The following is a 24162-nucleotide window of genomic DNA, read 5'->3' as shown; positions in this document are numbered from 1 at the left end:
CTGGGCCTCCGCCCCACGAGCACCCTCCTCGGTTGCGCGGAAATGGCCGCACGCAGGGACCGAACGGGACGGTTTCGGTGCTGTGATGGAGGACATGGCCCAGGGAGGTGACATCTGAGCCGCAGCGGCGGCAGGGACCAGCCAGGCCCCTGGGGAAGGCCGGGGAAGGTCTGGAAAAGGTCCAGGTCCGGGAAGGCCGCTCCCGGCAGCGGGGACCGCAGAGGCGAAGGTCCGGAGCCCTGGAGGCCGTCGCCGCCGCAGGGTCCGGAAGTGCGGCAGGACGCGCGGGGCGGCCTCTCTAGGCACCGCGGAGGTCTCAGCTCTCGGTGACTCCGGGGCGCGGTCACTGAGAAAGGCGCCGGGCGGGGAGGCGGGACGACGGACAGACCGGCAGGCGTCATGCCCCATGATTGGTGGCCCGGGCGGCGGGGGCGGGGCCCGAGGGGGCGGGGCCCCTGGGGATTGGCGGCTGCGCAGACGGTGTGGGCCGGCCCTTTTGTCTGAGGCGGCTGCGGGTTGCCGGTCCTGCGCGCCTGAGGCCTCGGCGGACGGTGAGTGCGGGGTGCGTGTCGGCGCCGGGCCGCGGGACCGCCCCCGTCCAGCCCGGCGGACGCTGCCCCGCGCGCACGCACTGCCCCTCGGCTCGTGCCGGTGCCTCCCTCACGGCCACGCAGCGGCCCCTCCGCTCAACCGGCCGCGCCCTTCCCCCTCGGTGGTCCCCCCGGGCACGCCCGCCGGGCTGGGGTCGGGGTCCGGGGGGCGCGGGCGGGGCTCCAGGGCCGCCCTCGGGTGGGTTTCGGCGGGGCGGCCCGGAAGGGGCGCGGGCGTCCTGTCCGCGGCGACGCCTGAGGCGCCGGTCCCGGGGCGCTGGCCGAGCCCCCGCCCGCGCGCTGCCGCCGGCGCTTCGCTGCTCGCAAGAGCCCCGTCGTCATGACGAGACCAACCTTCTCGAAGTGGCAGCCGTTTTCCGTTTGTCACTTTTAATTATTTGACAGAGGAAAGCCTGCGGTGATGGCCTGGGTGCAGGCGGCTGTGGCGAGCGGCGGACGCAGCCGTTCGCGTTTCGTTCGTGCCGCGCCGTTCCCCTGCTTCCCCCTGCGCGGAAAAGACGCCTCCCAGCTGGTTGTGAGGCGACGCTCTGTTCCGGTTTGGGGTTTTGAGATACACGGTTTTAGGGTTTTAATGGTCAAATATTTTTCCCTTAAGGTTTGGGGGCTTTGGGATGTATTTTAAAGGACTTTCCCTCACAACAAGTTTACTTTTAAAATAAGCTCTCGTTTTTCTCTGGTATTTGTAAAATGTTGGATCCATCTGGAATTTATTCTGGTGTGGGATGTTTCGAATCCAGCTTCGGTTTTTTTTTCACTCCTAAATAATAGCCATTTCTAATACCATCTGCACAATGATTCATCTTTCTATTGGTTTGAAAAACTCCTTTGTTTTATACTAAATCCTTACGTATCTTTAGGCCCATTTGTTGACTTTATGGTGACTTTATGTGTATCAGGTTTGATTTGCACACCTCACGTCTGTGGGTCTCTGCCCCCCAGGCTTTCTGCATTTGTTTTTGGGGTTTTTTTGCTTAGAAAGGTCTTTCCCACATCAAACAATAAAAACTCACCTGAATTTTTATTCAAGTGCTCTTTCTGTAGTTTTTAAATTTTAACTCATATTTATTCGTTAGTCTAATGGATTCATTAGACTTTCAGTATATAATATGAGATGATCTGATCTTTTAAAAATCTCTTTGTCTTTGCTCTACTTTCTGGGAGTTTTTATTTGTTTGTTTTTACTTTCTGGGAGTTTGATGAGCTTTATATAAAGGTTTAATTATATTCCCTAAGCATTTAACCCATCATCCTAGTACCACTTAATGAATCATCTTTCCCCTAGCCATTTGAATGTCCTCATCCCCACCATCAGTTTCTATAAACTTCACCCTGCTCTGCCCTGTTTCTGTTGTTGTCACTGTGGCCCTGTGGCAGCCCCTCAGTCCTCTTTTTTTCGCACTGTCTCGGAGATGCCCCTGTGTGTGTTTATTCTCCCAGATGAATGTAGAAGTATTTGCTGTCTGTAAAATCCCCCACACCCACCCCAGGAGTAAGAAATGTGTTAACATTGTGGATGAAGTGGACAGATTAACATCGCCGTGATCTGTGGTGTCTTTTTTTTTTTTTTTTTTTTGAGACCTGTCGTGTGTGCTTTTCAGATTGTCTTCTTTTGTCCATAATGTTCTCTTCATAGGGATCCTGTGCATTTCTAAAGTTTAAGCTTGTTTCTTCTTGCTATTTGTGAATAGAATCTTTTTTCCCTTTATGTTTTCTGACTAGGTGTTGCTGGTGTATAGGAAAGGTATTGATTTGGCTACATATTTCTGATCATTTACTCTGGAAAGGTTGCAGGTGGTTGTGTTTAGAGTGTTTTGCACTCACAGGTGGCTTAGAAGCTGCTGCTTCTGAAGTTACCTCCACCCTGGATGGTGAGGTGGAGATGAAGAGAGAGCAGGGTTTGCTAGCAGGAAGCCAAGGGACTGAGGATGGTGAGGAGGAAGGGAGGGCGGTGGCTCTGGGGGGCGGATCCTGGCAGCTCATCTCAGATCAAGGGACTAGGTAAGTGCCTGTCACAGCATATTACCATGTGCAGGGTCCTTTGAAAGGACAGGTACGCTTGCTTTGTCACATCAAGATCATCAGGAATTCCAAAAAGAGTGATAGGTTTCTAAAGGTTAGCTTACAAAATAAGTAAATAAATAAATTTTCGATTTGAATCTCTGTCATTGTGGTCCCTTTTTTAGATCCTGCCTCACAGTGGTCATGAGAGCCAGACTCCCCTTTCCCCGCTGCTTGGCAGAGAGTGTCTCACTGCAGTGTGGCTTCTTCCCTTCTTAAGTGCTCATTGCTGCTGAGAACACCACTCTATTCTTGGTTTTGTTTTGGATTATTCCCTAGGGAGATTTCCAAGAAGGAAATTCCTGATTCTGAAGAATGAACCCTTCATGCTGCCCACTGTGTGACTGGTGGGTGGGTGGGATTGTTGCTCGCCCAAGGCTCTGCATGGACAGGCAGCACCTTGAGTGGGTGCTGTTTGGATTTGCCCAAGTGTTAGGTACCCCAAGTACCCTTTCTGATACTCTGATGGTGATTCCCAGCCCTGGTGCCCAACATCTGTTCAGGACTTGTTATGAGCCAATCTTTTAATTTTTAAAAAACTGTTCACACCATTCTCCTTTCACACCTAAACTCCTGTGTTCCAGTTGAACAAAACCTGGAATTGGGCCTCAGAATCTGGGAGGCAAAAGAGGTGGCTACTTAAAAGCCATTTCCCAGCACCCCAGATAGTTCTGTTTCCCTAACTTGTGAATCTGTTAGATTTAGGTTGAGGCATGCGTTATTTGCCTGTCTTTGCATGCTGCAGCAGGCTTGTTCCAGAACATCCAGACCTTTATCTGCCAAAGTGCAAGCAATGAAAAATTTTAAACTATTAATGCCACTTTATAAATTTATTTTGTTCATTTTTTACCAGAATACAGCCATACTTTGCAATATGCTTTTTTTACTTGGCAATATGCCAAGGTCAGTTCCTAGGTACACAAGGAGGGAGTAGTAGAGGGACACACAAGAGAAGGCCCCTCTGAGAGAGTAGCACCCAGGAAGCCAACCGTGTCCCTACTGCAGACAGTAGACAAAGACCAAGGATTGACATTGGATTTGGCAGATCAAAGGAGACCCTGACCACGGCCACTTCTGGGCCAGGAGAGGATGACACCCTGTGAAGATGGTATTCCCCCTGGAGGAGGAGAAGGGAACAGAGACCATCAAGGGAGCGTCTGCTCCCATGGGGTGGTAGCTTGACAAGGGTGTAGTCCCCAGGAGCATGACTGAACTATGAGAAGAGATGGCAGGTCTGTGTGCTGGTGGAGACCCACAGAAAGGACAGGTTGTAGCAGGAGAGAAGGTGCTGCTGCTCCTTGAGGGGGGCCAGTGCCAGATATGGGGACAGGGAGGGCAGGAGACAGCACATGAGGCCATTACTACTCACACCTAATCTTTACTTAATCTGAAACTGATTATTGCATATCCCCTCTAGATACATATAAGTTAAAGTGGACGATCAGTTTCCCACTGAAATGAAATTTACAACTTCTGTCATCTTTTAAATTCCCACATATATCTGTGTGACTGGCTTCCAGCTTCCTATTGTTGGTTTTGACACCTGGCAAGGCGGGCCACAATCCCTGTTCTTCTAAATTCCCTTCTTGCCTGTTCTCCAGCATCTGTTCATATGAATTCTAAGGTAGTTTTATTCACTCCTTTCAAAGACTCCTGTTGGAATTCTAACTAGAATTGCATTGTTCTTACAGAGAAATGCACAAACATACATTAGGGGGATTGGGCATTTTTGGAGAACAGGATGGGTGAGGTTGAGTCAGCTTTTCTCCATCTTGAGTCTCTCTGTCCTGTTCTTGAGAGGCAGCTGTTATTAGTTTATTGTGTTATCTTCCCAAAAATTGCCTATGCATATATAAACACATATCTGATGTTTTCTAAAGAAAATGGGGTTATGATGTCCCTGACTGCCTGCCCTCTGGCTGTTTCCTCCTGGTGACCCATGATACCCACTGTTTCACTCTTGAAGCAGCCTCTTTGTCGTGGTGCCCAGCTGAGCCAAGTGCATAAGAGGGTTGATTGTATTCTTGTATCACGTTTTTTCTGGAATGATCTACTGCCTTGGTCACCTGTTGGGTTTCTGTATCCCTGATGCATACTCCCCTTGAATGTTCCGGAAATCTGAACCCTATCCTCTATAGGACCAAATGTGTCAGGAGAGCTCTCGATCGTCCCCCCGCCCACCATTTTCCCAGCCATTTGGGTATGTGTCAGACACCTCAGCTTCCTTGTTCTGGTGTGTCCCCAGCACCCACCCACCCCCAGGCCTCCCCTTCTCACTTGATGGCAGGTCTTCCTTCGGTGCTGAGACCAGATCTCTAAGTCACTTTGGACTCAATTCACCCAGAACTGACCACTTCTCATGCCTCTGCTGCCAACACCCTTGACAAGCCACAAAGTTGAGAGCCCCTGCCTCATTGGAGCACCAGAGCTGCCAGAGGATATTCAGGTGTGACTGAGGGCCTGGGGGGTGGGGTCCCCACAGGAATGTGGGCATCAAGCAAAACCATCCAGTTCCCACCCTGGTTACTGAACCTCTCCTTGTTCGGAAGATGTTTTGGGAGGCAACTTGGCCTGACGCCTGTAGACCTCCTCTGACCTGCTGACATCCTACCTGTGTGTGCCTCAGCTGTAGAACATGCAGGGCCCTGATGAGCTACTGACCTTGTATATGTGCAGAACCATGGGGTGGGGCCAAGGTGAGCCGGGCAGACACCCAGGGCCTTTATCGGCTCCCCCATGCAGACATGTGATTGGACAACTACGCAGACCCGGGATTCTGGAGAGTGAAGGCTTAGGACCCTGAGCCCTTGAGGCGGGGGGGCAACATGTTCCCTGCACCTGGTGATCAGAGACACCAGGCACTTGTTAAATGGGACCTTCCTGGGCCCACCGCCAACTCAGGAACCATGTGTTTATTTAGGGCCAGGAAAGGCTCCTGAACTATAGGATCAGAGTTCATGACAGGAAAGAGCAGGGTTGTAGAGGCCACGGCTCCTTAGGCCTCATCTTGGCATGTACCTCACTGACTCTTTGCATGAGGACCAGGGACCCCCTGAGACTCCCCCAGGAAATTAGGGTCTGCCGGGGTCAAGGCCGGGCCCTTCATGTGTTCCCTCTTCCTCTGCCCCACAGGCTTCTTCCATTTCCATCCTCCTCAGAGGCCCCAGAACACTCGGCGATGGCAGCGGCCAGGCTCCTGCCACTGCCGGCAGTACCCCAGGTGAGCTGTCCCCAAGGCCTTTACAGTGTCCCCAGGCCCTGAGGTTCTTTTCATGCCCAGGCTCCTGGCAGCAGCCTGGCCCTTACTGCATCCCCCGAACTCTAGGGCTCATTCCCATCACTCCCCTCAGCTCACAGGTCCCCTTCCCTCCAACCACCAGTGTGGCCTGCACCCACTCCCAATCACGTGTCAATATTTGGTCTTACTTGCATCAGTCCCTGTCTTTCCAGGCCAAGGTGACTTTCGAGGATGTGGCTGTGCTCCTTTCTCAGGAGGAGTGGAACCACCTGTGCCCTGCTCAAAGGGGCCTCTACCGAAATGTGATGATGGAGACCTACGGGAACGTGGTCTCACTGGGTAAGGCCCCTCAGCAGGCCTTGTCTCTGTGTCTATATGTGTTGGACTGGGGTAGGGGCTTCCCAGGAAAGGCGGCTGTGGGGTGGAGGCCTCAGAGCAGGCTGGTCCTGGAGGCTCACTCTATCACCCTGGGTGCTCAGGTCCAGCAGGAGGTTGGTCCCATCCTTCTCCATGTCCTCAGGTGGCATGGGCAGGGGGAGGGTGGCTCAGTAAGTGTTGTCTAAACAAAGGACTTCCCTCTCCACGAGCAGGACTTCCAGGATCCAAGCCTGACGTGATCTCCCAGCTGGAGCGAGGGGAAGACCCATGGGTCCTGGACAAGCAGTGGGCTGAGAGCTGGGGCCTGGGGATTGGCCACTCAGGTGAGTAAGGGGAGCCGGCCCCTTCTTCCTTGAGGGCTAAGCAGATCCCAAACATAGCTGTAGGCTTATTTGAGACTGAGCCACTGGCAGGAGTGGCTTCCACCCAGGGCAAGACATGTCAGGCCTTACCTGGCAAAGGAGTCTGCTGTCTATGGTTGCTGGGCCAGGTAGCAGTCCATGGCAGAAAGTGAGCATGGCAGTGAATCCAGACAGTATGGTAGAGCTGGGTGCAAAGATAGAAGGACAGACATGCAAAGCCTTGTAAAAGCAAGGTTGGGGCAAGATGTAGTGATTCTGTCCCTGCCCAGAGGGACAGACTGGTTAGCCAGGTCTAGTCCTAATGGGAAGTTCAGGTTTTGAGGGTTACCTGGTTGATTTAGAAAAGAATGAAGTCCCTAAACATAAAAGGGAAGTTTCTGAACCTGGCACTCGTAGTAGGGCCGAAAGCTCACTGTTTGATGTCAAGAGGAAGATAAAGGAGCCGACTATTCCTGTGTCCTCCTTTTTTTTTTTTTTTTTTTTGGTGGCTGGCCATACAAGGATCCAGACCCTCAACTTTGGTGTTAAAACACCATGTTCTAACCAACTGAGCTAACTGGCCAGCCCTCCCATGTCCATTGTACTGAGGGTCCCATGTGCAAAATAAGGCAAATTAAAACAACAATAAAACTAAAGCCATAAGAATTGGAAAGGAAAAAGAAAAGTGTTTGCACTTCATGTGATTGTCAACTTGGCGAAAGATTGATTAGAATTCAGAAGAGAATCTACCAGTGCTGCTGAATACAAAACCAGTTGTATTTCTATTTGTCGGCAACAAACAGTGGGGTAATTTTTAAAAAGATAACATTTATAATAGCATCAGAAGTGTAAAGTATCCAGTAATTAATATAACAAAAGATGTACAAGACTTTTATAGGTAAAATTATAAAAGGGAAGATGGTGTAGATACAGACAGATCCAACCCTGAAGGCCATGTTCACAGTTGCTTTAGGCAACAACCGCTGCCTGCAAGGTCTGAGTCTTGGGGAAAACTTCAGTCAGCCTGTCCTGTCAAGATGTGTCCCCCTGGGGTGATTCGGGACAGCACAGGCAATACTTCCATGGACTAATTGGCATCAGCATCTCAGGTGTGGTGGTTTTACTCTTGAAAGCTATTCCTTATTTCTAGACACTCTGTGTTCAGGGCACTAGGTATTACAGGCAATCTGCCTGTTATCAGCCTGCAAACTCAAATGTCTCTGAGGAACAATTGATCTGCCAGCCTCACAGGAATTTAATTTTCCAGCGACTGTAAACAAGAAGACAACATTAGTCATGGAAATCTTGCACAGAACTTTAGACTGTTTGCTGACTGCTACCATAGGAGGCAAGAAAACAGGGAGGGAGTTTAGCCACCACTGCCAAACCAGACCTGAGCTCCCTGGGCTGCCTGTGCTCTCACCTGATGGAGATTTTAGACTCCCTTTGAGAACCTTTTGAACTTGATGCTGAAGAGACTGTGAAAGTCTCAAAGTGTGTGGGAGGTTGAAGATGACAAATTTTTGCACAGAAGCTCCTGGTTGCTCTGCCTCTGGCACAGGCTACAGAGAAGGATGGGACTGAGTGAGTTTTAGATAAATGATGTGCATAGAAGCAGAAGCCACCTGCCACAGCCTGGGTCACTGCCATAGGCATCAGAGCCAGTGAGGAGCAGAGTGCACCAGTGCCTTGCCCTAGCAGTTCCTTAGAATGAATAAGTGTGTGTGCCTGCCCAGCCCCACACCTGCTGTTTTAACTCAGTAAATTGCACTTACATGTTGTAACAGGGAAGTGTTTTGTTATCACTTCAACTCTCTGTTCCTTTTATAGACAACCTCAAACGTGACCGCACTACAACCTATATGCAGCAAGACAGGTTTTGTCCATGGGGTAAGTGTATGTCTGATCTTTTTAATTCAGTACAATCCCTGAAGGTTTTAAAGTTCATGTTTCACCAGGATGAAAAGAAATTCCTCAGGGTGCTATGAAGCTCATTATACAATTCCCTACAAAATACCAGGGAGGGTTTTTTTTGATTAAAATTTTGTTTTAGTGGGATCACTTATTTTCCCCTTTACTTGCTTTGTCACACTTAAAACATACTTGCCTACCCTGTACTCAAGACAACTGAAGCCATCATTCCAAAAGCAGGTGGCTTCTGGACAGTGTCTGCTCAGTGTGGATGCAAGGTGCTAGCGGGTGTGGCGTATTGGCAGTCTTCACAGCAGCTTGAGTCTGTCTCGCAATCATCTAATGCTTTTATGCCATGAATTATTAAGTGAGTAACCTCATGTGCGATTTATTTTTTATTGTTAAAGTCATTTTGCTCTTGTTACTCTGGCATCAAGTCAGAAGCCACCCATTCAAGAAACTTCAAACAATGGAAATGATACTTTTCAATACAAATGAGGAATTATTTCTTTGGCCTACAGGCTTTTCTTCTGTGAAGATGAAATAGGTAAAAAAAAAAAATCAACAACTAAAACTTGGTGTCTATCAGTTTAAAAAACACATAATATAACTTTCTAAAATAAGATATGTTAAAATCTTGTTAAACAGATGACAGTGAATTCAGATTTTTTAAATGAAGAATCTGTTAAATCCTCACTGTTTTAATTTATCAATACAGAACACACTTAACAGATAAATTGCTCTGAAAAGAAGAAAAAGGCACAGAAATACACAGAAAGAAAAGTGGACTTAAAAAAAAGTTCATGATGGAAGAGGAAAACCAAAGAGGAAAAAAAAAAAGAAAACGTGCTCAGCCTCATTATTCATCAGTAGAATGGAAATCAAAACCACCATGGTATATCATGTAACATCTTCAGAATGAAAAAAAGATAGATCTGACAATCTCAAGTGTGGTGTGGAGCAGTTAATGGTGTGGATGTGGAGCAGTTAATGGTGTGGATGTGGAGCAGTTAATGGGGATGTATTAATTCACACAGCCACTTTGGAATCAGTTTAGCATTATCAAATGAAGTTGAAAATAATGAATATGTTCACGGTCTCCACTCCTGCATGCACACAGTAAGGACATTTGTAAGTACCAGGAAGCATACAAGAATCTTCATAAAAGCATGCTTCATGATTGAAAAAACTGAAAATAACCCAAATGTCTATCCACAGTAGAATGACAGATAAACTATGATATTTTAATACAGTGTAATATACCACAGTGAAAATGATTGAATAACTGCTATGAAACAACATGATGAATGTCAGGAACATAATGCCAAGAGGGGACAGCAAGTTGCAGAAGACTGCAGCATGGAATTATAGAAAGCTCAGAAACTAAATTAGTGTTTAGAGATGCAAACTTCTAAAGTAAAACTGTTTTAAAAAAAAAAAGTGAGAAGGCTTCCAGTTTCAATCAAGATGGAGTAAAAGGGACCAGAGGTACCCTGCCACTCGAAACAACTGAAAAACTGGACAAGATATATGAAAACACAGCTCTCAAGATGTTGGACATCAGTCTGTCATTGGAAATCAGACAACAAAAGAAAATGAGCCCTGAGAAACAGGAAACAGAGGACCCCTACAATTGCCCCAACTCACAGCTTAGAGAAGGTCAGGATGCAAGGAGGGGGAACCCTGGCAGAGCTCCTTGGTCTCCCTGAATTGAGACATCTGGGAGTCCAGGGAAGCCAAGGTTACTGGAAGTCACATGGAAGAGTAACAAAGAGGAATCAGTTTCACAGAGAATTCTAGAGATCTGCTGAGAATCCCCCTTGAGTATTCAGCTGAGTACTGATTAGTACATGCATGTGAGGAAATTGCTCAAAGCCAGGAAAGAGCCATCAGAAAAAATCAGAGGGAGTAGTAACTGTGGTGCCAGAATTTAAGATGCCCACCTTGCATACTCCCCAGGACTGTAAATAGAATGGGTTTCACTCTCATTATTAGATTATGTTATAAGGCACTGTTGCCTTTAAAGAATGGAGAGTCCTTTAAATCTGGTTCTAGAGGTCAGTAGGAGGAGTCAGAGATTCAAAGCATGGGAAAGATTTGATACACCATTGCCACCTTGAAGATGGAAGGGACCACATGGCAAGGAATGCAGAAGCTGAGAGTGGTCCCCAGCTGGAATCCAGCAAGGAAACAGTCACCTGGGTTCTAAAGCTACAAGCAGCTAAACTTTGACAACAATAAAAATGAGCTTAGAAGTAGATTTATCTCCTGAGCCACCACACAGGAACTTAGATTGGCCGACGCTTTTTTCAGTTTTGTGATAACCTCAGCAGAGAACCCAGCCATGCCATGGGAAATTCTGGCCTGCAGAACTATGACCTAAAAAGTGAGTGTTGTTTTAAGCTGCTAAATTTGTCATAATTGTAACACAGCAATAGCAAATTAATACAGTGCTCAGTGCTCAGTGCTTACACAAGGCTGGGAATACTATCTGTTCCCTACAGCCAGAGTGGAAAACCTCATAATTCACAAGGCATTAGAGTACTGAGAAGGATCTTGCCTCAATAGTGGGCAAAAACAGCCTCTAACACTACTCTGGCCCACTAACAAAGCTTATAAAGGCAAGACCCAAAAGAATAATGCTTCTTCCTAGTATCTTAACCTCATATCACAACAGAGTATAAGAGTATTTGTAGGAATATAAAAATACCCAACACCAAGCAAAATAAAGTTTACATTGTCTGGCATCTAATAAAAAATTACAACCGTAATTAGAAGAAAAACTTCTAATTAGTCAAGTGAGCCTGACCAGAAGTGACACAGATGATAGAATGTAAGGATACTGAAACAGAGTAAATTTATTCCATATGTTCAAGAAGCTAGAGGAAATACTGGACTTACTAAGCAAAGGTATGGAAGACATTTTAAAAGACCTGTATTAGTCTGTTTTGTGTTGCTCTAATGGGATACCAGGAACTGGGTAATTGATAAAGAAAATGAAACTTATTGCTTACAGTTTCTGAGGCTGGGAAGTCCAAAGTCCATCTGGTGGTAGCAACAGCAACCGAGGGGTCTCATATTGCAAGATGTTGGAAGCAGAGAGAGAAGAGACAACAAGACAGACTCTCCTCTTCTTTTAAAGCCCTCAGAACCACGTCCCTGACCACCATTTTTAATCCATTCACTATGGCACAGTCGTACAATTTAATCACCTCTTCAAGCCTTCACCTTTCAATTACCATAATAGGATTTCCCACCCTATTAATAGTCACAGTGGGGGCCAAGTTTCTAATATGTAAAATTTGGGGGACACAATTCAAGCTTCAAGGAGTTTTGGGGAGACAATTCAATCCACTACAAGAACCAAATCTAATTTCTGGAGATGAAAATGATGCTGAGATAGAAAAGTCACTAGAAGGAATTAATGACAGATTAGACATTACATAAGATTAATGAGTTTGAAGACAAAGCAATAGAAACTATGGAAAAGGAAACAGAAGACTGAAAAGACTAGAGATGAGTGAGCTGTGGGACAACCTGAAGTGGCCTAATAGACATGTAATTGGAGCCAACAAAGCAGGGGCAGGAGAGTCAGAAAAAATATTATAAGAATTAATGATTGCAGAGCTAGCCAGCTAGCTCAGTTGGTTACAATGCAGCCTTACAACACCAAGGTCAGCCTTCAGATCACCACACTGCCCAGCTGCAGGGGGGAGAAAAAAAAAAGAACTAATGGTTGAAATTTTTCCATAATCAATGAAAACTATAAACCCACATCCAAGAACCTCAATGGACCCTATGCATAATAAACATGATGAAAATTACACTAAATCAGATGATAATCAAATTGCTCAAAACCAGTGATAAAGAAAAGAACATTTTTAAAGCATCCAAAGAAAAACATACCACATACAGAGGAACACAGGATGACAGCTGATTTCTTGTTGGAAACAGTACAAATGAGAAGACAGTGGAACACCTTTAAAGTACTGAAGGAAAAAACACTTGTCAACTAGAATTTTATTCCCAGTAAGAATATCATTCAAAAGTAAAGTCAAAATACACTTTCAGACATACATAAGGTAAGAGAATTCATCACCAGAAGACCCGGACAACCCAAAATGTTAAAGTTTTTCAGGCAGAAAGGAATTCATATGAAATGGAAATCTGGATCTGTGCAAAGGAACAGAGTCCCCAAATGGTAACTATGTGGGTAAACAAGATTTTGTTATTAATATTATTTAGATCCCTTTCAAAGATAAGTGACTGCTCAAACAAAAATAATGATGTCGTGTTTTGGGGTTTATGCCACATGTAAAAATAAAATGTATGACAACATTAGCATAAAGGCTGGGAGGGAAGAATAGAAGTGTGGTGTAAGTTTCTTATCCTATGTGCAAAATAGTATAGAATTATTCAAAGGTAGACTGTAATGAGTCAAAGATGCATACAATAAACCCTAAAACTACTGTATTAGTCTATTTCTGTTGCTTATAACAAAATACATGGAACTGGGTAATTAGTAAAAAAAAACAAAATTTATTGCTTACAGTTTCAGAGGCTGGGAGGTCTAAAGTTCAGTGAACACATCTGGTGAGGGTCTTCTATGGTGGTGGCTTTACAACAATGCAGGGGTCTCACATGGCAGAACAAAGAGAGAAATAGCTCCTCATGCACTCTCCTTTTAAAGCTCTCAGAACCATGCCCCTGACCACCATTAAACCATCAACTAAATCACCTTTTCAAGGCCCCACCTTTCAGTTACCATAATAGGATTTCCCACCTTCTTACTACTTGTCACTGTGGGGGCCAAGTTTCCAATACCTAGAACTTTGGGGGACATAGTTTAAGCTTTATTGCATTTGAGGGGGGTACATTCAATCCACAGCCACTACTAAAATTAAAAAACAAAGAGTTATAGCTGAGATACCAAGAACAACTAAAATACCTAATCAAGAAAGAGACAATGGAACAAAGGACAGGGACAATGACTAAACTGTGTGAACAATTGCATTAAAATGCAAGTGATCTAAACCCCTCATTAAAGGACAGAGAGGGCTGGCTGGTTAGCTCATTGGTTAGAGCATGATGCTGGTAACACCAACATCCAGTGTTAAATTCATGTACCAAAAAAGAAAAGAAAAGAAGAAGAGATTGCCAGATCGAATTAAAAAAAAAAAAAACCTCGTGCTGCTTACAGGAAATACACTTTAAATATAAAGATATGAATAGGTTAAAAGTTACAAAATGGAAAAAGATTTTTGCTAGCACTAATGAAAAGAATCCTATAATGACTAATCTCAGACAAAGTAGATTGCAGAACTAAGAATATTAACAGTGACAAAGAATGTCTTTATATAATGACAAAGTGCCTAGTTAATCAAGGGAATATAACAATAATAAACATTTATGCACCTAAGTACAAAACTTTAAAATCCATGAAACAAAAACAGAAGGAACTGCGAAGAGAAATAGACAAATCCATAAGTATCATTAGAGATTTCAACATTCTTCTCTCAATAATTCATAGAACAAGGAGGAAGAAAATCAAGGGTGTAGTGAAATCAAACAACAACATCAACCAACCTGACTTGATTGGCATTTATAGCACATGAACATTTATTAAGAAAATATTGTGGGCCATAAAAAGAAAGTCCCATTGATTTTTTTTTTGGTTCCTGGTCAGTATAAGGATGAACCCTGAACATTGGTGTTATCGACACCATGCTCTAACCAACTGAGCTAACCAGCCAGCCCTCCCATTATATTTAAAAGCATCATCATACAAAGTATGTTCTCTGACAAAAATGGAACTAAATTAGAAATCAGTATCAGAATGATCTTTGGAAAACTCCAAAATATTTGGAAATTCGATACAAACTTCTAAATAACTCATGAGAGTAAAGAAGAAATTAAAAGGAATTTTGAACTGGATAAAATGAAAACATATCAAAATTTGTGATATGCAGCTAAGAGTCAAAGCTGGAACAATTTAAACAACAAAGTAAATAACATCATCTTGCACTATTAACCCAAAGTATAAAATATACATGAGTCCATACTGATAAAAATAAATTATTTTATGCTAAAATATACTAGTGAAAAGAGACAAATCTTACAGAAGAATTTCAAGAAATATATGTAGATAGCTCCTCTCTACAGAAAGTGGAACCTAATCCATTCCCCCTTGAGAATGAGCTAGACTTAGTGATTCATATCCACAGAATAGCATGTGGAAAGACAAGCAAACCCAAAATGAGGGACATACTAGAAAATGCCTGACCAGTACTCCCCAAACTGTCAAGTCACAATAAACATGGAAAAACTGAGATACTATCAGAAAGAAGAGGAGACTAAGGATACATGACAACTAAATGCAGTGTGGTACCTGGAAAAACTGCAAAATCCAGATAAAGTGTGAAATTTAGTTAATAGTACTATACCAGTGTTGATTTCTTACCATTGACAAATATACCTTGGTAATGTAAGATATTAACAATATGGGAAACTGGGCGAGAGGTACAAGGAAATTTTTTGTACTATTCTTGCAACTTTTCTGTAAATTTAGAATTATTCCAAAATAAAATGTTTGCCACAAATATGTACAACCAAAAAAGTTTCTAATGTTTTTAAGAATTTACTTTTAAAAAAATCAATGCAATTTACTATGTTAACAGACTAAAAAAGAAAATCCGTATCATTATCTCAGTTACCACAGAAAAAGCATTTCACAAAATCCAACATCCATTCCTGATTAAAACTCAGCAAACTACTATTAGAAGGATACTTCGTCAACATGGTAAAAAGGCATCTACAAAATACCTACAACTAACATCGTACTTAATGGTGAAAGGTTGAGTGCTTTCTCCTTAAAATGAGGAACAAGGCAACAATATGTGCTCTCCCCACTTCTGTTCAACCACTATACTGGAGGTTCTACCCAGAGCAATAAGGAAAGGAGAAAAAAAGGCATCCGGGTTGTAAAGGACGAAGTAAAACTATCTCTATTTGCAAAGGTCATAATCATCTACATAGAAGATTCTGTGGAATCTACAAAAAAGCTACTAGAATAAGTGAGTTTAGCAAATTTGCAGGATATAAGATCAATATACAAAAATCAATTGTATTTCTATATACTATCAGTGAACAATCAGAAATTGAAACTTAAAACAACAGGGAAAAAAAGAGAAAGTATTATCATTTATAATACTGTCAAAAAGTAAAAAATACTTAGGAAAAAATATGGCAAAAGGTGTGGGAGGCCTATATAGTGAAAGCCACAAAACATTCATTCCTGAGAGAAATTAAGTAATTAAATAAATTTAAAATACATCATGTTCGTGGATCAGAATTCATTACTGCTAAGATGTCATCCCCAAATTGATCTCTGGATTCAGTAGAAATCCAGTTAAAATTCCAGCAGGCTTTTTTGTAAAAATTGATAATCTGATTCTAAAATTCACATGGAAATGCAGAGTACCTAGAATAGTCTAAAAAACTTTGAAAAAAAATGTAGGGTACACGGTACATAACATCATAACTTGTTATAAAGCTACACCAATCAAGACAGTATGGTATTGAAATCAAAATCGAACATTTTAACAATGGAATGAACGAAGAGTCCAGAAATAGATTCACACATAGTCAAAAACTGATTTTTGACAAAGGCACAAAGGCAATTCAGTGAAGAAAGGATGTTCTTTTCAACAAATCCTGCTGGATATCCCTATGCCCCCCCAAAAATGAATTTTGATTCATACCCTGCACCATAAGAATTAACTTGAAGTGGTTCATAGACCTCAGTATAAAACCTAAGACTGTAAAACTTTTAGAAGATCAGTGGGAAAAAAATTTTTTGTGATTTTGTGTTAGGCAAAGATTTTATAAATAAGATGCCAAAAGCACAATCTATTTTATAAACTGATAAATTGAACTTTTCCAAAATTAAGAACTCCTGCACTTTGAAAGACATTATTGATAGAGTGAAAAGACACTTTCTGGAAGACAATATTATAAAAACAAGTAATGAATAAGATTGGGGTAGTGGTTGCCTCTGAGGGTCAAGGAATACGGTTTGGGGTATAGAGGCACACAGGATGTCCAAGCTAGTAGTAACGTTTTTGGTTTTTTGGTTTTTTTTTTTTCTCTACCCTATTCTTGGTAGTAGGTGAGCCATTCTTTTTCTTAAACTGGGCACATGAGTAGTCATTCTTTCATTCTTTATATCTGTTTTAAACTGCTTTATTAAAATATAATTCACATGTCATATAATTCATCCATGTAAAGTGTACAATTAAATGGTTTTTAGTATATTCAGAGCCGTACAACCATCACCACAATCAATTTTACAACATTTTCATGACCCCTCAGAGAAACCTTAGACCCATTAGCACCCCAGCTCCAGGCAACCACTATAATCTACTTTCTGTATAGATTTACTTATTCTGGAGATTTCATATAAATAAAATTAAACAATATGTGGCCTTTTGTGACTGGCTTCTCTCACTTAGCGTGCTATTTTCAAGGTTGATTCAAGTTGTAGCATTTATCAATACTTCAGTCCTTTTAATTGCCTGATAATGTTCCATTTTATGACTTCACATTTTATTTATCCATTCATTAGTTGGTGGACGTTTGGGTTGTTTCCATATCCCTTATATCTTACATGTATTTTGAAAATAGTTTTTCATACCTACTGACTTAAAGCCAAAATACCATAAAAATAGTACCAGCAAAATATTCTGGGGTTACTAAGAAGCTGCCCCATGAGTCTGGGAGAGGACAGTGTGAAGAGATGGCGTTTGCAGTATGCCTTGAAGAATGGATGCAGTGTTTGCAAGTAGAATTGGGGGATGTGAGAGTTCGGTGATAGGCTGGGTGAAGGGTGAGCCACAAGGGTTGAAGGCAGTGAGGAAGATGACCCAGTTCACACCTAGAAGATCCAGCAGGTGGTGGAGAAAGAGACAGGCAGGCATGAGATTGGGAGTGGAAACAGGCTACAGCAAGCGTTGCATACATGGGCTCTCCCAGCTCCCACAGATCCTGTGCCAGCCATTGTGAAAGCACATTTTAACTTTAAATCTGTTGCTATAGATTTGTCGTGGCCTGCTGTACCTGCAAGTTGTAGGAGGATAGTTTTCCTGCCTTGAAATGTGATGGCTGAAGATGGGTTTGGAGCTCTGTGGATGTGGTCCAAATGCCTGCTCCAGCCTCAGCCCTGTTACTGAGCCTTTCAGCCCCCATCTCTTCTCCAAAACAGGGATAATAACATGTTCCTTACAGTATTGTCAGGTTTGGCAGTAAGGTATAGAAAACATGATCAGTACTGTGTCCTGTGGGCACTGATAAGGAGAGAAGACTGCTGCCATTGTTGTAACCACCATTATCTAGGAGCGTATTTTTGTACACAGCTCAGGGAGACTATGAGCTCATTGTCCCAGCACCTGTTACCTTGCAGCTTCTGCTGTCAAACTTTAAAACCTGCCATTTGGAATCCTCTGGTTCTAGATGTAGTAAATCTGTAAGGCTTAAGTCCAGCTCCAGTGGTATGTAGAAAGTAATGAGTCAAAGCTCTCTTTGACTGAAGTTTTAGTATGTGATTAGGCCATTTACAGTGAAAGTAATTATTGATACCACTGAATTAAAACCTGTCTTCTGGCTGATTTTCTGGTGGTTTCATCTCCTTTTTGTTTCTCGTCCTACTTTTCTGCCTGTTTTTGGATTGAGTACTTTTATGATTATTGATTACTTTTATGTTTGCTATTGGCTTGTCATTTATGCCTCTTTTTTTGTTTGTTTGTTTGTTTGTTTTGTTTTTGTTTGTTTGTTTTTGGCAGTTGGCCTGTACAGTGATAGAACCCTGGACCTTGATGTTCTTGGCACCGTATACCTCTTTTTTTTTAAGAACACTTAGTGGCTTCTCTAAGGGCTTACAATATATGTCCCTAACTGTAGTCTACCTTCAGATAGTATTACCACTTTATATGTAGTGTAAGTCTTACAACGATATACTCGTGTCTTAGTCTGTTCAGGCTGCCGTAACAAAATACCACAGACTGGGTGGCCTAAACATGAGATTGTTTCTCACAGTTCTGGAGGCTGGGAAGTCCAAGATAAAGGTGCTGGCCAATTTAGCCTTTCTGGTCAGTGCTCTCTTCGTGGCTCGCAGAGAGCCACTTTCTTGCTACATGCTCACATGACCTCTTTGTACACATGTGGAGGGGGAGGAGAGAACAAACTCTCTGTTGTCTCTTTTGAGAGCACTGAGACCTCATCTAACCCTAATTACCTCCCAAAGTCCCCATCCCCAAATACCATCATGCTGGGTTAGGGCTTCAACATATGATCTGGGGGTGGTGGGGTGGTGGAACACAGGCATTTAGATCTTAACAACCTCCCTATCCCTCTACCCCAGATTCCATGATATTGTCATATTTTTCTCTTGCATATGCTGTAAAGTCACAATAAATATATTACTGCTATTTTTACTTTAGACAATTATCTTGTAGAGTGATGTAGAACATTTTTTCATAGTCTTTTATATTTTCCTATATTTAAAATGGTTACCATTTTAACCATTTCCAAAGATCTTCATCTCTTTGTGTAAATGCAAGTTTCTGTCAAGTATCATATTTCTCCTGTCTGAAGAACGCCCTTTAACATAACTTGTAGTGCAGATTTGGTGATTGTGAATTCTCTTCATTGTTTTTTGTTCATTTGTTTGTTTTGGTTTTTAGTTATTTATTTTACTTTCTTTTTGTTTGTTGTAGTTTTTATTAAAGCATAATTGATTATGTATATTTGTGGGGTACTGAAGATAATAATAATAAAAGAGATACAGGATATGCAGCTGGACTGGCTGGTCTACCCTGGCTTTGCATGCCAGGCTGAGGGTTGTGTGCCTCTGTTGGTCGTGGTGAAGGGCCATCCAGTGCCTGTGAGTGACCAGGTAATGTCAGGATTGACAACAGTGTGCTGTGGGCCTGGTGACAGGAACAAGGGCTTGGATGCTGGTGTGGGAAAAGAGAAAGATAAGGAATCAGAAGAGAGACACAAATTCTGAAGGCCCACTGGCCACGGCAGGAGGGAAGAGCTGAGTTCCTTCCAGAAAGAGAGGTCCTGGCAGAGGACCCACTGACCCCTGAAGAACAGTCTGGTGTCTACATGTTGAGAGGGCCCCTGAAGCTCAGGGTGGCTATGGTGGAACAGGTTAATCAGGCCTGGAAAGGGACCCAGCCTCGGCACCACTACCATGGGACCCCTCATCCTCAGTGTTATTTTGGGGGGGTATCCTTGAGGGAGTCTCTCCACCCCCACACTTGCTTGTTTTGCAGGAAATGTTAGCATGTGGTATGCATTAGTCTCTCCGAGGTAACTTCCTCAGATGTCAAAAGACATCACACATCAAATCAAGCACATGTTTTATATACTTGCCACCTTTGCTCAAATCTTTCTCGAGACACCTCAGTCATAAAACACTTAATAGATGTTCGTGCCTATCTTAGAAGGTCTCTTGGCATTATGGATGGACCTTTTAGATTCAGAGTCTCTTATTTTTCAAGTTTTCTTGTTTGGGTTTCAGGAGGCCCATTAGACAGTGCCTGTCTTCCCAAGCCAAGTTCTGAACCAGTTAAGAATTAAAGCTTATATCTCTCTTTTTTTTTTTTTTCTTTAAAGATGACCGGTAAGGGGATCTTGACTTGGTGGTGTCAGCACCACACTCTCCCAAGTGAGCTAACCAGCCATCCCTATATAGGGATCCGAACCTGTGGCCTTGGTGTTATTAGCACCACACTCTCCCAGTTGAGCCACGGGGCCAGCCCTAAAGCTTATATCTCATTATAGCTGTTACCAAACACATGCACTTTGATGCTGTCCCAGCCATGAGCTCTTGGCATCTCTGGGTCAGAGTTCGCCAAATCTGCACTCTCCCCCAGGGGTTGCTGACCCTACTGGCACCTGCTGCAGACCCTGGGAGTGTCCTTCAACAAGAGAAAAGTGAGAATTCACTTCTCAGATTTTTTTGTGCCTTGGGGCTTCTTGTGCATTCAGAGCAGTGCCCAGCAGAGGCCTTTAGGAGACAGTGGTAAAGCATCAGGGTGGGGCTGGCATCAGAAGCCCCAGTGCTGAGACTGAACACTTTGGCCCTGGGAGGCCTGGCCGTCATTTGTGCCACAGGAGCACCCCTGGAGGGCCTAGCACATGTCCTGCTTCCCTGCAGAGTCAGCCCCTTGCTCTGCCCTGAGGTGGGGCAGGTCAGCAGACTAACTGAGGTGCCTGACCACAGCCGTCCTCCCAACACAGCACCTGTCCCCACCTCAGGTCTTGATCTGAGTGGCAGCTTGTCTTCTCAGCACCCCCTGCCTCCCCATTCACACAGTCAGCTGACAGCCCTTGACTTGAAGAGAAGTGTCTCCACCCCAGCCTTTCCACCCATCCACACAGCCACCTCTGTAGGCCTCGTCTCTGGACTAGGCCTGGCAGCAAATCCCTGTCATGTTCCTCTGCATCTCCAGGTTCCCCACCCCCACCCAGTGCCTTCTCCACATGAAGTTATTTTCCACAAAGAGGTTGCAGCACCACCCGCCACGTACAAGCCTTTTGGCTCCAGGATGACACGCCCTACTTATTCTCACAAGTTCACACCTCTCCCCACCAGCCTGTGCTGCTTGCTGTCTGCCCTGTGGGTTCCGACAGCCATGGGCCTGCATTTGTGCCTGCCCCACGTGGCCTTTGGAAGCTCAGTCCACAAGAGGACTCCCGGGAGGGCAGGGCACAGGCAGCACCAGGATGTTTCCCCACTGCCATGTGCCTTGTGTGTGCTCCACACAGGGGTGTGACCTCAGACTACAGTTTACTCCTTTCTCTTCTAGTTGTTTGACACGGTTGTGGAGTTCCGTTTCTCTGCAGCTCACAGCCAAATGTATTCAGAGACTGCACCTTCATCAGCAAAGCCGGTCTCAGGGGTGCACTTTCTCTGCAGTAATTTTAAGTAGTGTTAATGTTTTCATTTGGATTTGTTGTTTCAGAATGTGAAACCAAAGGAGAGAACCAAAATACACACTTCAGTCTGAAGCCATTGATTTCAGAGAAAATAACAGTGATTCTAGGGGAAACACCCTTAGGGATGACTGATCAAGAAAATAATGAAACAAAGGAAAGCTTCTGTATGAGTCCAAACCCTGTTGGCCACCAGGAGGTTCAAGTCTTGAGCCAGAGTGTGCCACTCATTCAACACCAAGCGGTTCCCAGCAGACATAGACCTTACATGTGCATCGAGTGTGGGAAGTGCTTTGGTAGGAGCTCCCATCTCCTTCAGCATCAGCGAATCCACACTGGAGAGAAGCCCTACGTGTGTGGTATATGTGGGAAGGCCTTCAGCCAGAGCTCAGTCCTTAGTAAACATAAGAGAATCCACACAGGCGAGAAGCCCTACGAGTGTAACGAGTGTGGAAAAGCCTTTAGAGTGAGCTCGGATCTTGCACAGCATCACAAGATACACACAGGAGAGAAGCCTCATGAATGCCTGGAGTGTCGGAAAGCCTTCACTCAGCTCTCGCATCTCATTCAGCACCAGCGGATCCACACAGGAGAGAGGCCATATGTGTGTCCATTGTGTGGGAAAGCCTTCAACCACAGCACCGTCCTGCGGAGCCACCAGAGGGTGCACACTGGGGAGAAGCCTCACGGGTGCAGCGAGTGTGGGAAAACCTTCAGTGTGAAGAGGACACTACTACAGCACCAGAGAATCCACACTGGGGAAAAGCCCTATGCTTGTAGCGAGTGTGGGAAGGCCTTCAGCGATCGCTCAGTCCTCATTCAGCACCACAATGTGCACACCGGGGAGAAGCCCTACGAGTGCAGCGAGTGCGGGAAGACCTTCAGCCACCGTTCCACCCTGATGAACCACGAGCGGATCCACACTGAGGAGAAGCCCTATGCATGCTACGAGTGTGGAAAGGCCTTTGTTCAGCACTCACACCTGATCCAGCACCAGAGGGTCCACACTGGGGAGAAGCCCTATGTGTGTGGTGAGTGCGGGCATGCTTTCAGCGCACGCCGGTCCCTGATCCAGCATGAGAGAATCCACACAGGCGAGAAGCCCTTCCAGTGCACGGAGTGTGGCAAAGCCTTCAGCCTGAAAGCAACTCTGATTGTGCACCTAAGGACCCACACGGGCGAGAAGCCCTACGAGTGCAACAGCTGCGGGAAGGCCTTCAGCCAGTATTCAGTGCTTATCCAGCACCAGCGGATCCACACGGGCGAGAAGCCCTACGAGTGTGGGGAGTGTGGGCGTGCCTTCAACCAGCACGGGCACCTGATCCAGCACCAGAAAGTGCACAGGAAGTTGTGACTTGCGGCCGCCATGAGAATCCATACTCACAGAAACTCTGCACATGGGGCCACAGGCAGCCTTCAGCCCAGGAGATGCTTCTGTCAGTTGTACAGGAAGCCCTTATTTGGTGGTTCAGTGTCACAAAATAACTCCAAAGAGAAGCACTGGGCGTGTTCTTCCTGTGCAAAAACTTCAGGGAATGCCTGATTTATGTTCCTCGACATCTTGCAGTTGTATTAGAGAGTAGTCATACAATTGTAGTGAATTTTGGTAAAGACAGCTATAATTCTTTCATTAACGTTAGCTTATTTGAAGTGAGCAAAAGGCATAAGGACTATTGTCCCTATAAAACTTTGTTACATTCCAAATAAAGTTCTTTTTCTTAGAACACTACTTGCCTTTCCTAAATACAATTGACCGTTCTAATTATTGCACTTAGAATGTTGGACTATTTTCAGTATTCTGTTAAAACACTGAAGTGCTGTGTGGATAAAGTGATACAAAAAGAAGATTGTCATTAAGCATCATCATGTAAAATGGCTGGAAATCTCGTGTGTGGAAACACCTGTTATGTATGAAAAAAAGGAAGAAAGTCAAGATCCATTAGTGAGAAATGATGTATATTTAGAAAATTCTTTTATCTGGTGGTTTAACTTTATTCAAGATCAAAAGGGTTGTCCTAACTCTTTAGTAAAAATTCAACTCAGAGATGGGTATTGTCCTTAAAACCTGTTCTTATGACCTGCAGGACCTGTGCCCCAAAGATTGTGGGATGTCTTGGACCTGTAGGTCCCACGCAGGCATAGGAGGGAAGATCCACACTCAGAGCAGACCTCAGAGCTCTGTACCAAGTGGGTGCCTCTTTACACTGTATGGTGTTTCAAAAAAAATTATGAAAAATTTCTTTAGTGCATATTTTTAAGAAATAAAAGACATAAAATTCTCAAATTCAGGTAGAGCTTCTTGACTTAATATTTCCATTCCTGTATTTGAGGGATTTTTTTTTTTAGGACAAATGAAAAGTAATTTTATTTTTGTTTAACCTTAAGCTTGTCAGTTTCTTCTTTCCTTGAACAGCATTTGTCTTCTGTTTGATACCCAGCTGCAGTCATATTACAAATTCAGTGAAAACTACTTAGTGATCCCGCTTTGAAGTTATAGCTATGTGACTAAGATGTTTTGAATATAAGCCTATCCATATACCAGGTAAACTTCAGGAACTCTTAATGTTTCTTCTTTTACAGAAATTCTAACTCTTTCATGATATAGTTGGGTTGATCAAGAAAATCA

The 24162-nt window shown here is 44.0% G+C and overlaps 1 protein-coding gene across 1 annotated transcript; it reads left to right on the top strand.

The window, feature by feature from the left end:
- Positions 1-498: 498 nt before the first annotated feature.
- On the top strand, positions 499-23489 carry ZNF250 (zinc finger protein 250). The gene is made up of 7 exons (XM_063079098.1): positions 499-551; positions 4957-5115; positions 5802-5889; positions 6120-6246; positions 6498-6608; positions 8457-8516; positions 21566-23489. The coding sequence occupies exons 3-7, from the start codon at positions 5848-5850 to the stop codon at positions 22888-22890; spliced, it is 1665 nt and encodes a 554-aa protein (XP_062935168.1). The 5' UTR covers positions 499-551; positions 4957-5115; positions 5802-5847; the 3' UTR covers positions 22891-23489.
- Positions 23490-24162: the final 673 nt, after the last annotated feature.

The sequence above is a fragment of the Cynocephalus volans genome, chromosome 15 (genome assembly GCF_027409185.1).
Source record: "Cynocephalus volans isolate mCynVol1 chromosome 15, mCynVol1.pri, whole genome shotgun sequence".
NCBI lineage: Eukaryota > Metazoa > Chordata > Mammalia > Dermoptera > Cynocephalidae > Cynocephalus > Cynocephalus volans.
The sequence above is the reverse complement of the archived record's forward strand: the minus strand, read 5'-3'. Positions and strand labels throughout refer to the sequence as shown.